This window comes from Aegilops tauschii, chromosome 2, assembly GCF_002575655.3.
Source record: "Aegilops tauschii subsp. strangulata cultivar AL8/78 chromosome 2, Aet v6.0, whole genome shotgun sequence".
Lineage (NCBI taxonomy): Eukaryota > Viridiplantae > Streptophyta > Magnoliopsida > Poales > Poaceae > Aegilops > Aegilops tauschii.
The window spans coordinates 144625559-144637994 of NC_053036.3; the positions used below are offsets into that span (position 1 = coordinate 144625559).

The 12436-nt window shown below is 44.3% G+C and overlaps 1 protein-coding gene across 1 annotated transcript; it reads right to left on the reverse strand.

The window, feature by feature from the left end:
* Positions 1–10109: 10109 nt before the first annotated feature.
* Positions 10110–11809, reverse strand: LOC141040836 (uncharacterized). Its single transcript, XM_073506953.1, has 3 exons — positions 11138–11809; positions 10823–11014; positions 10110–10745 (listed from the first exon to the last, which is right to left on the reverse strand). Exons 1-3 carry the CDS (start codon positions 11807–11809, stop codon positions 10110–10112), a joined length of 1500 nt encoding a protein of 499 aa, XP_073363054.1.
* Between the last annotated feature and the right edge of the window lie 627 nt (positions 11810–12436).

The window sequence follows — 12436 nt, forward strand, 5'->3', positions numbered from 1 at the left end:
CATAACTTCCAGAACAGGATTACCGTACCACTCTGGTGCGGATCTTACTCTTGTTGATCTACGAGGTTCAGTAATAACTTGATCTGAAGTTTCATGATCATTATCATTAACTTCCTCACTAATTGGTGTAGGTGTCTCAGAAACTGGTTTCTGTGATGAACTACTTTCCATTAAGGGAGCAGGTATAGTTACCTCATCAAGTTCTACTTTCCTCCCACTCACTTCTTTCGAGAGAAACTCCTTCTCTAGAAAATTTCCGAATTTAGCAACAAAAGTTTTGCCTTCGGATCTGTGATAGAAGGTATACCCAACAGTCTCCTTTGGGTATCCTATGAAGACACATTTCTCCGATTTGGGTTCGAGCTTATCAGGTTGAAGTTTCTTCACATAAGCATCGCAGCCCCAAACTTTAAGAAACGACAACTTTGGTTTCTTGCCAAACCACAGTTCATAAGGCGTCGTCTCAACGGATTTTGATGGTGCCCTATTTAACGTGAATGCAGCCGTCTCTAAAGCATAACCCCAAAACGATAGCGGTAAATCAGTAAGAGACATCATAGATCGCACCATATCTAGTAAAGTGCGATTACGATGTTCGGACACACCATTACGCTGTGGTGTTCCGGGTGGCGTGAGTTGCGAAACTATTCTGCATTGTTTCAAATGTAGACCAAACTCGTAACTCAAATATTCTCCTCCACGATCTGATCGTAGAAACTTTATTTTCTTGTTACGATGATTTTCAACTTCACTCTGAAATTCTTTGAACTTTTCAAATGTTTCAGACTTATGTTTCATTAAGTAGATATACCCATATCTGCTTAAATCATCTGTGAAGATGAGAAAATAACGATATCCGCCACGAGCCCCAACATTCATCGGACCACATACATCTGTATGTTTGATTTCCAACAAATCTGTTGCTCTCTCCATAGTTCCGGAGAACGGTGTTTTAGTCATCTTGCCCATGAGGCATGGTTCGCAAGTACCAAGTGATTCATAATCAAGTGGTTCCAAAAGTCCATCAGTATGGAGTTTCTTCATGCGCTTTACACCGATATGACCTAAACAGCAGTGCCACAAATAAGTTGCACTATCATTATCAACTCTGCATCTTTTGGTTTCAATATTATGAATATGTGTATCATTACTATCGAGATTCAACAAAAATAGACCATTCTTCAAGGGTGCATGACCATAAAAGATATTACTCATATAAATAGAACAACCATTATTCTCTGATTTAAATGAATAACCATCTCGCATCAAACAAGATCCAGATATAATGTTCATGCTCAACGCTGGCACCAAATAACAATTATTTAGGTCTAAAACTAATCCCGAAGGTAGATGTAGAGGTAGCGTGCCGACCGCGATCACATCGACTTTGGAACCATTTCCCACGCGCATCGTCACCTCGTCCTTAGCCAATCTTCGCTTAATCCGTAGCCCCTGTTTCGAGTTGCAAATATTAGCAACAGAACCAGTATCAAATACCCAGGTGCTACTGCGAGCATTAGTAAGGTACACATCAATAACATGTATATCACATATACCTTTGTTCACCTTGCCATCCTTCTTATCCGCCAAATACTTTGGGCAGTTCCGCTTCCAGTGACCAGTTTGCTTGCAGTAGAAGCACTCAGTTTCAGGCTTAGGTCCAGACTTGGGTTTCTTCTCCTGAGCAGCAACTTGTTTGCTGTTCTTCTTGAAGTTCCCTTTCTTCTTCCCTTTACCCTTTTTCTTGAAACTAGTGGTCTTATTGACCATCAACGCTTGATGCTCCTTTTTGATTTCTACCTCCTCAGCCTTTAGCATTGCGAAGAGCTCAGGAATTGTCTTACTCATCCCTTGCATATTATAGTTCATCACGAAGCTCTTGTAGCTTGGTGGCAGTGATTGAAGAATTCTGTCAATAACGCTATCATCCGGAAGATTAACTCCCAGTTGAATCAAGTGATTGTTATACCCAGACATTTTGAGTATATGCTCACTGACAGAACTATTCTCTTCCATCTTGCAGCTGAAAAACTTATTGGAGACTTCATATCTCTCAATTCAGGCATTTGCTTGAAATATTAACTTCAACTCCTGGAACATCTCATATGCTCCATGACGTTCAAAACGTCGTTGAAGACCCGGTTCTAAGCCGTAAAGCATGGCACACTGAACTATCGAGTAGTCATCAGCTTTGCTCTGCCAGACGTTCATAACATCTGGTGTTGCTCCTGCAGCAGGCCTGGCACCCAGCGGTGCTTCCAGGACGTAATTCTTCTGTGTAGCAATGAGGATAATCCTCAAGTTACGGACCCAGTCCGTGTAATTGCTACCATCATCTTTCAACTTTGCTTTCTCAAAAAACGCATTAAAATTCAACGGAACAACAGCACGGGCCATCTATCTACAATTAACATAGACAAGCAAAATACTATCAGGTACTAAGTTCATGATAAATTCATGTTCAATTAATCATATTACTTAAGAACTCCCACTTAGATAGACATCCCTCTAATCCTCTAAGTGATCACGTGATCCATATCAACTAAACCATGTCCGATCATCACGTGAGATGGAGTAGTTTCAATGGTGAACATCACTATGTTGATCATATCTACTATATGATTCACGCTCGACCTTTCGGTCTCCGTGTTCCGAGGCCATATCTGTTATATGCTAGGCTCGTCAAGTTTAACCTGAGTATTCCACGTGTGCAACTGTTTTGCACCCGTTGTATTTGAACGTAGAGCCTATCACACCCGATCATCACGTGGTGTCTCAGCACGAAGAACTTTCGCAACGGTGCATACTCAGGGAGAACACTTATACTTTGATAATTTAGTGAAGGATCATCTTATAATGCTACCGTCAAACAAAGCAAGATAAGATGCATAAAGGATTAACATCACATGCAATCAATATAAGGGATATGATATGGCCATCATCATCTTGTGCTTGTGATCTCCATCTCCGAAGCACCGTCAAGATCACCATCGTCACCGGCGCGACACCTTGATCTCCATCGTAGCATCATTGTCGTCTTGCCAACTTATTGCTTTTACGACTATTGCTACCGCTTAGTGATAAAGTAAAACTATTACATGGTGATTGCATCTCATACAATAAAGCGACAACCATATGGCTCCTGCCAGTTGCCGATAACTCGGTTACAAAACATGATCATCTCGTACAACACATTATATCACATCATGTCTTGACCATATCACATCACAACATGCCCTGCAAAAACAAGTTAGACGTCCTCTACTTTGTTGTTGCATGTTTTACGTGGATGCTACGGGCTTAGCAAGAACCGTTCTTACCTACGCATCAAAACCACAACGATAGTTTGTCAAGTTGGTGCTGTTTTAACCTTCGCAAGGACCGGGCGTAGCCACACTCGGTTCAACTAAAGTGAGAGAGACAGACACCCGCTGGTCACCTTTAAGCAACGAGTGCTCGCAACGGTGAAACCAGTCTCGCGTAAGCGTATGCGGTATGTCGGTCCGGGCCACTTCATCTCACAATACCGCTGAACCAAAGTATGACATGCTGGTAAGCAGTATGACTTATATCGCCCACAACTCACTTGTATTCTACTCGTGCATAGCATTAACGCATAAAACCAGGCTCGGATGCCACTGTTGGGGAACGTAGTAATTTCAAAAAAATTCCTACGCACACGCAAGATCATGGTGATGCATAGCAACGAGAGGGGAGTGTTGTTCACGTACCCTCGTAGACCGACAGCGGAAGCGTTATCACAACGCGGTTGATGTAGTCGTACGTCTTCACGATCCGACCGATCAAGTACTGAACGTACGGCACCTCCGAGTTCTACACACGTTCAGCTCGATGACGTCCCTCGAACTCTGATCCAGCCGAGTGTTGAGGGAGAGTTTCGTCAGCACGACGGCGTGGTGATGATGATGATGTTCCACCGACGCAGGGCTTCGCCTAAGCTCCGCAACAATATTATCGAGGTGTAATATGATGGAGGGGGGCACCGCACACGGCTAAGAGATCTCAAGGATCAATTGTTGTGTCTCTGGGGTGCCCCCTTGCCCCCGTATATAAAGGATCAAGGGGGAGGCAGCCGGCCAAGGGGAGAGGCGCGCCATAGGGGGAAGTCCTACTCCCACCGGGAGTAGGACTCCTCCTTTCCTTGTGGGAGTAGGAGAAGGGAAGGGGGAAGGAGAAAGAAGGAAGGGTGCGCCCCCCTTCCCTAGTCCAATTCGGACCAGACCATGGGGAGGGGTGCGGCCACCTTTTGAGGCCTTTCTCTCCTTTCCCGTATGGCCCATTAAGGCCCAATACGAATTCCCGTAACTCTCCGGTACTCCGAAAAATACCCGAATCACTCGGAACCTTTCCGAAGTCCGAATATAGTCGTCCAATATATCGATTTTTACGTCTCGACCATTTCGAGACTCCTCGTCATATCCCCAATCTTATCTGGGACTCCGAACTCCTTCGGTACATCAAAACTCAATAAAACTGTCATCGTAACGTTAAGCGTGCGGACCCTACGGGTTCGAGAACTATGTAGACATGACCGAGACACGTCTCCGGTCAATAACCAATAGCGGGACCTGGATGCCCATATTGGCTCCCACATATTCTACGAAGATCTTTATCGGTCAGACCGCATAACAACATACGTTGTTCCCTTTGTCACCGGTATGTTACTTGCCCGAGATTTGATCGTCGGTATCTCGATACCTAGTTCAATCTCATTACCGGCAAGTCTTTTTACTCGTTCCGTAACACATCATCCCGCAACTAACTCATTAGTCACAATGCTTGCAAGGCTTATAGTGATGTGCATTACCGAGTGGGCCCAGAAATACCTCTCCGACAATTGGAGTGACAAATCCTAATCTCGAAATACGCCAACCCAACAAGTACCTTTGGAGACACCTATAGAGCACCTTTATAATCACCCATTTATGTTGTGACGTTTGGTAGCACACAAAGTGTTCCTCCGGCAAACGGGAGTTGCATAATCTCATAGTCATAGGAACATGTATAAGTCATGAAGAAAGCAATAGCAACATACTAAACGATCGAGTGCTAAGCTAACGGAATGGGTCAAGTCAATCACGTCATTCTCCTAATGAGGTGATCTCGTTAATCAAATGACAACTTATGTCTATGGCTAGGAAACATAACCATCTTTGATTAACGAGCTAGTCAAGTAGAGGCATACTAGTGACACTCTGTTTGTCTATATATTCACACATGTATTATGTTTCCGGTTAATACAATTCTAGCATGAATAATAAACATTTATCATGATACAAGGAAATAAATAATACTTTATTATTGCCTCTAGGGCATATTTCCTTCATGGGCAAGATGACTAAGACTCCGTTCTGCGGAACAATGGAGCGAGCAACAGACTTGTTGGAAATAATACATACTGATGTATGTAGTCCGATGAGTGTTGAGGCTCACGGCGGGTGTCGTTATTTTCTGACCTTCACAGATGATTTGAGCAGATATGGGTGTATCTACCTGACGAAACATAAGTCTGAAACATTTGAAAAGTTTAAAAGAATTTCAGAGTGAAGTGTAAAATCATCGTAACAAGAAAATAAAGTTTCTACGATCTGATCGCGGAGATGAATATTGAGTTACGAGTTTGGTCTTCAATTAAAACAATGTGGAATAGTTTCACAAATTCATGCCGCCTGGAACACCACAGTAATGGTGTGCCCGAACATCATAAAAGTACTTTATTAGATATGGTGCAATCTATGATGTCTCTTATCGATTTACCACTATCGTTTTGGTGTTATTCATTAGAGACAGCTGCATTCACGTTAAATAGGGCACCATCTAAATCCGTTGAGACGAAACTATATGAACTGTGGTTTAGCAAGAAACCAAAGTTGTCGTTTCTTAAAGTTTGGTGTTGCGATGCTTATGTGAAAAAGTTTCATCCTGGTAAGCTCAAACCCAAATCGGAGAAATGTGTCTTCATAGGATACCCAAAGGAGACTATTGGGTACACCTTCTATCACAGATCCGAAGGCAAGACATTTGTTGCTAAGAATGGATCCTTTCTAGAGAAGGAGTTTCTCTCGAAAGAAGTGAGTGGGAGGAAAGTAGAACTTGATGAGGTAGCTGTACCTGCTCCCTTATTGGAAAGTAGTTCATCACAGAAATCGGTTCCTGTGACTCCTACACCAATTAGTGAGGAAGCTAATGATGTTGATCATGAAACTTTAGATCAAGTTACTACCGAACCTCGTAGGTCAATTAGAGTAAGATCCGCACCAGAGTGGTACAGTAATCCTATTCTGGAGGTCATGTTACTTGACGAAGGCGAACCTACGAACTATGAGGAAGCGATGATGAGCCCAGATTCCGTGAAATGGCTTGGGGGCATGAAATCTGAGATGGGATCCATGTATGAGAACAAAGTGTGGACTTTGGTTGACTTGCCCGATGATCGGCAAGCCATAGAAAATAAATGGATCTTCAAGAGGAAGACGGACGCTGATAGTAGTGTTGCTATCTACAAAGCTAGACTTGTTGAAAAAGGTTTTTGACAAAGTTCAAGATGTTGATACGATGAGATTTTCTCACTCGTAGCGATGCTTAAGTCTGTCCGAATCATGTTAGCAAATTGCCACATTTTATGAAATCTGGCAAATGGATGTCAAAACTACATTCCTTAATGGATTTCTTAAAGAAGAGTTGTATATGATGCAACCAGAAGGTTTTGTCGATCCTAAAGGTGCTAACAAAATGTGCAAGCTCCTGCGATCCATCTATGGACTGGTGCAAGCATCTCGGAGTTGGAATATACGCTTTGATGAGTTGATCAAAGCATATAGTTTTATACAGACTTGTGGTGAAGCCTGTATTTACAAGAAAGTGAGTGGGAGCACTACAACATTTCTGATAAACATATGTGAATGACATATTGTTGATCGGAAATAATGTAGAATTTTCTGGAAAGCATAAAGGAGTATTTGAAAGGAGGTTTTCAAATAAAGACCTCGGTGAAGCTGCTTACATATTGAGCAGATCTATAGAGATAGATCAAGACGCTTGATAAGTTTTTTCAATGAGTACATACCTTGACAAGATTTTGAAGTAGTTCAAAATGGAACAGCCAAAGAAAGAGTTCTTGCCTGTGTTACAAGGTGTGAAATTGAGTAAGACTCAAAGCCCGACCACGGCAGAAGATAGAAAGAGAATGAAAGTCATTCCCTATGCCTCAGGCATAGGTTCTATATAGTATGTCATGCTGTGTACCAGATCTATTGTATACCCTACACTGAATTTGGCAAGGGAGTACAATAGTGATCTAGGAGTAGATCACTAGACAGCGGTCAAAATTATCCTTAGTGGAATAAGAATATGTTTCTCGATTATGGAGGTGACAAAAAGGTTCGTCGAAAAGGGTTACGTCGATGCAAGTTTTGACACTGATCCAGATGACTCTAAATCTCAATCTGGATACATATTGAAAGTGGGAGCAATTAGCTAGAGTAGCTCCGTGCAGAGCATTGTTGACATAGAAATTTGCAAAATACATACGGCTCTGAATGTGGCAGACCCGTTGACTAAACTTCTCTCACAAGCAAAACATGATCACACCTTAGTACTCTTTGGGTGTTAATCACATAGCGATGTGAACTAGATTATTGACTCTAGTAAACCCTTTGGGTGTTGGTCACATGACAATGTGAACTATGGGTGTTAATCACATGGTGATGTGAACTATTGGTGTTAAATCACATGGCGATGTGAACTAGATTATTGACTCTAGTGCAAGTGGGAGACTGAAGGAAATATGCCCTAGAGGCAATAATAAAGTTATTATTTATTTCCTTATTTCATGATAAATGTTTATTATTCATGCTAGAATTGTATTAACCGAAAACTTGATACATGTGTGAATACATAGACAAAAAGAGTGTCACTAGTATGCCTCTACTTGACTAGCTCATTGAATCAAAGATGGTTAAGTTTCCTAGCCATGGACATGAGTTGTCATTTGATTAACGGGATCACATCATTAGAGAATGATGTGATTGACTTGACCCATTCCGTTAGCTTAGAATTCGATCGTTTAGTATATTGCTATTGCTTTCTTCATGACTTACACATGTTCCTATGACTATGAGATTATGCAACTCCCGTTTACCGGAGGAACACTTTGTGTGCTACCAAACGTCACAACATAACTGGGTGATTATAAAGGTGCTCTACAGGTGTCTCCGAAGGTACTTGTCGAGTTGGCGTATTTCGAGATTAGGATTTGTCACTCCGATTGTCGGAGAGGTATCTCTGGGCCCTCTCGGTAATGCACATCACTATAAGCCTTGCAAGCAATGTGACTAATGAGTAAGTTGCGGGATGATGCTTTACGGAACGAGTAAAGAGACTTGCCGGTAACGAGATTGAACTAGGTATTGAGATACCGACGATCGAATCTCGGGCAAGTAACATACCGATGACAAAGGGAACAATGTATGTTGTTATGCGGTTTGACCGATAAAGATCTTCGTAGAATATGTAGGAGCCAATATGATCATCCAGGTTCCGCTATTGGTTATTGAGCGGAGACATGTCTCGATCATGTCTACATAGTTCTCAAACCCATAGGGTCCGCACGCTTGAAGTTTGGTGACGATCGGTATGATGAGTTTTTGTGTTTTGATGTACCAAAGGTAGTTCAGAGTCCCGGATATGATCACGGACATGACGAGGAGTCTCAAAATGGTCGAGATGTAAAGATCGATATATTGGACGACTATATTCGGACACCGGAAGTGTTCCGAGTGGTTTCGGAGAAAAACCGGAGTACCGGGGGGTTACCGGAACCCCCCGGGGAGTTAATTGGGCCTCATGGGCCTTAGTGGGAGAAGAGGAGGGGCGGTCAGGGCGGCCGCATGCCCCCTCCCCCTCTAGTCCGAATTGGACAAGGAAGGGGGGGTGGCGCCCCCCTTTTTCCTTCTCCTCCTCTCTCCTTTCCCTCCCTCTCCTACTCCAACAAGGAAAAGGAGGAGTCCTACTCCGGTGGGAGTAGGACTTCCCCCTTGGCGCGCACTCCTCCTGGCCGGCCGGCTCCCCCCTTGCTCCTTTATATACGGGGGCAGGGGCACCTCTAGACACACAAGTTGATCTATTGATCTATTCCAGCCGTGTGCGGTGCCCCCCTCCACCATATTCCACCTCGGTCATATCGTAGCGGTGCTTAGGCGAAGCCCTGCGTCGGTATCAACATCATCACCGTCATCATGCCGTCGTGCTGACGGAACTCTCCCATGAAGCTCTGATGGATCGGAGTTCACGGGACGTCATCGAGCTGAATGTGTGCTGAACTCGGAGGTGACGTACGTTCGGTACTTGGATCGGTCGGATCTGAAGACGTACGACTACATCAACCGCGTTGTGCTAACGCTTCCGCTTTCGGTCTACAAGGGTACGTGGACAACACTCTCCCCTCTCGTTGCTATGCTTCACCATGATCCTGCGTGTGCGTAGGAATTTTTTTGAAATTACTACGTTCCCCTCCTACTTGGGTGTGCCCTAGGCTGCCTCCCTCCCTCTCCCTCCTTTATATACATGGGGAGGGCACCCCTAGAACACACATCAATTGTTCCTAGCCGTGTGCGGTGCCCCCCTCCACAGTTAACACCTCGGTCATATCGTTGTAGTGCTTAGGCGAAGCCCTGCGCCGGTAATTTCATCATCACCGTCGCCACACCGTCCTGCTGACGGAACTCTCCCTTGTCCTCAACTGGATCAAGAGATCGAGGGACGTCATCGTGCTGAACGTGTGCTGAACACGGAGGTGCCGTACGTTCGGTACTTGGATCGGTTGGATCGTGAAGACGTTCAACTACATCAACCGCGTTACTAAACGCTTCCGCTTTCGGTCTACGAGGTACGTAGACACACTCTCCCCGCTCGTTGCTATACTTCTACTAGATAGATCTTGCATGATCGTAAGAATTTTTTTGAAATACTACGTTGCCCAACAATGGCTTGTTCAATTCAACTTGTGCATTGGCGACGGTGACCCTGTCTGCAAAGTATGACATGGTCAGGTTCCAAGTTTCTTCAATTAGGGCTGTGATAGGCAGTGCTCACACCCCTTTAAGAACACCATTGTACACCTCTGACATGTTGCTGGTCATTATTCCATACCGAGCCCCGGTGTCTTGACCCTGCGCCCACTTGTACAAATGAGGGCAATTCTCGCCGATCCGCTGGCTCAAATTTATGGGCGTCCTACGACCCCTCCGGTCTTCTCTCTGCAGCAAGGCCGCGCGGTCGATCTGACCATTGATACCTGCCCAGATCGCATTCATTTTGGCTTCAGTTTTTTGCATGCACATCCTCTTGAATAACTTGAACCAATCCTTGTTTTTGAATTTGGAGTTTGCTGCCAAATGCCTCATGCACCACCTTCCCTCTAGATCGGGCCAGCCCCACTCTTCTTCCGACGCCTTAATTATGTCAAGAGCGCTTAATAATCTAGTGTTGCGATCAGAGATGATGCAAACACCTTCACGCTCTTTCACGACACCCATCTTCACGCAGCTCAGGAACCACAACCAGCTATCTTTGTTCTCGCTCTCGACCAGTGCATATGCAATAGGAAGAAGCTGGTTATTTGCATCCGCTGCAATCGCCACCAATAGTGTGCCCTTGTACTTTCCAGTGAGAAAGGTACCATCAACTGATAATACCGGGCGACAGTGCCTGAAGGCTTGTATAGTCTGGCGGAATGCCCAGAATAAGCGTCCAGGATTAGCTCATTCGGGTTCATTGGGTTTGGACGTTCTCTCAGCCAAACTTGAGTCCCCCTATTAGCACTTGCTATCCGATGAAGCATTCTGGGGGCATAAGGATAGGCCTCCTCATAGGTACCATACAATTTCTTGAATGTATTTTCCTTCGCACGCCTAGCCTTGTTGTAGCTGACAGGGAAGCCAATTTGATCTTCTGCAGCTTTTTGCAGAGCCCTAACACTAATGTTGAGACTTCCCTGCATAATCGTTTCCATCGTGTGTGCCACATATCTGGCTGTCACATTGTAGTGATTCGAAAGAGTCCCAGTTTGCTCACAGCTATGCTCCACTATTTTTGTGATATGCCATGACTGACATACCGCAGGCTTCAGTCTAGCGAGAACTCTTCCGCGGCAACCTTTTGCGGTGTGGATGCATATGACCTTCAACTCTGTTTTATCAGACTGCTTCACTCTATGCTGGCGGTGGATGGCGATTGCATAGCTACCCATTGCCTGGTAAGCAGACTTCTTGTCTGGGAAAACTTGCCCAACCTCTAGGCTCCTCGCTCCTAGGCCAGAAACAGAGTGAAATTCATTGGTGATGCTCATATCCTGTAAAAACCCAGGTTGCAGTGCCGCCGCGACCGCCCTCTGAGGAGGAACATCTTCTTCTTCGCTTGACTCCGAAGACGCAGAAGAATGATCATCATCATCTAGCGCCTCCGGCAATCCCTCCACGTGTTCGCTCATGTCAACGGCCGCAGACCAATATCCTGTGTCATACATAGGCTGGCCGCCCGTCGGTTTTGATGGACCGACTCTAGGGGCTGATGTGATGGCCAACTCGACCTCACCACCCCTGCTACTGCATCCGGCAACATCAGTGACTGAAATGAACTCCACATACACCATCGGTTGACCAAACATTGAGTTATTGGGATTGCTTGCAAACCTCATGTATGACCTCCACGACTGATCACCTGTGACAGGCCGCAAACCCCAATGGGCAACTGTCCCATCATTTCCTCCGTCAACGACGAAGGCCTCCATTGTCATTTTTCCCCCTGCATCCCTGGGCCAAACACCGCTCGGATGCACCTTCTGACTGCTGCGTAACCCACATTGACCATGTCTCTCACTACAACTGTGGTCGACTCGCACAAGGACACATCCTCCCCGAAACGACCGTCGCGTAAGACGTTCCCATAGTACACTACTAAATTTTCCATAGTACCTAACCTACATCCATGTTTACATTTCAAATAATTAGTAACTGAACATTTAGTAGTAGTACGTTGACAACATTTACATATCATACGACTAAAATAATAACCGTATTTTCGCTACAAATATTCGGTTTGTTTTTAGAATCATTTGCTTAGACTTTAAGGGGTTGTTTGGTTAACGGGTACTTAGAGATCTATTTTTTCTCAAACTCGTCTACGAGCGTAACAAACTAAAACTCTATTTGCTTTTCTCTAACTATCCCAAAAATATCCTAAACTGGTTCTCGTAACATGCAAAAACTGAGCTTTTGGAAAAACGACTATTAGTAAAAACTGATTTTCTACAAATTTTTTCTTACAACAGGTTATGACAAAACCGAGGGTAATTACTCGCTATCCAAACAACCACTAAACATAATAGTACGATAATAACATTTTAATATCATATGAG

Excerpts from the sequence above, each read along its gene's own strand:
- LOC141040836 (XM_073506953.1), bottom strand. The coding sequence starts at position 11,809 with ATGGAGGCCTTCGTCGTTGACGGAGGAAATGATGGGACAGTTGCCCAT. Across the intron at positions 11,015-11,137 it reads TCGCTAGACTGAAGCCTGCG|GGAAGTCTCAACATTAGTGT; the intron begins GTATGTCAGTCA and ends ACGATTATGCAG. Across the intron at positions 10,746-10,822 it reads GTGCTAATAGGGGGACTCAA|ACTATACAAGCCTTCAGGCA; the intron begins GTTTGGCTGAGA and ends GCATTCCGCCAG.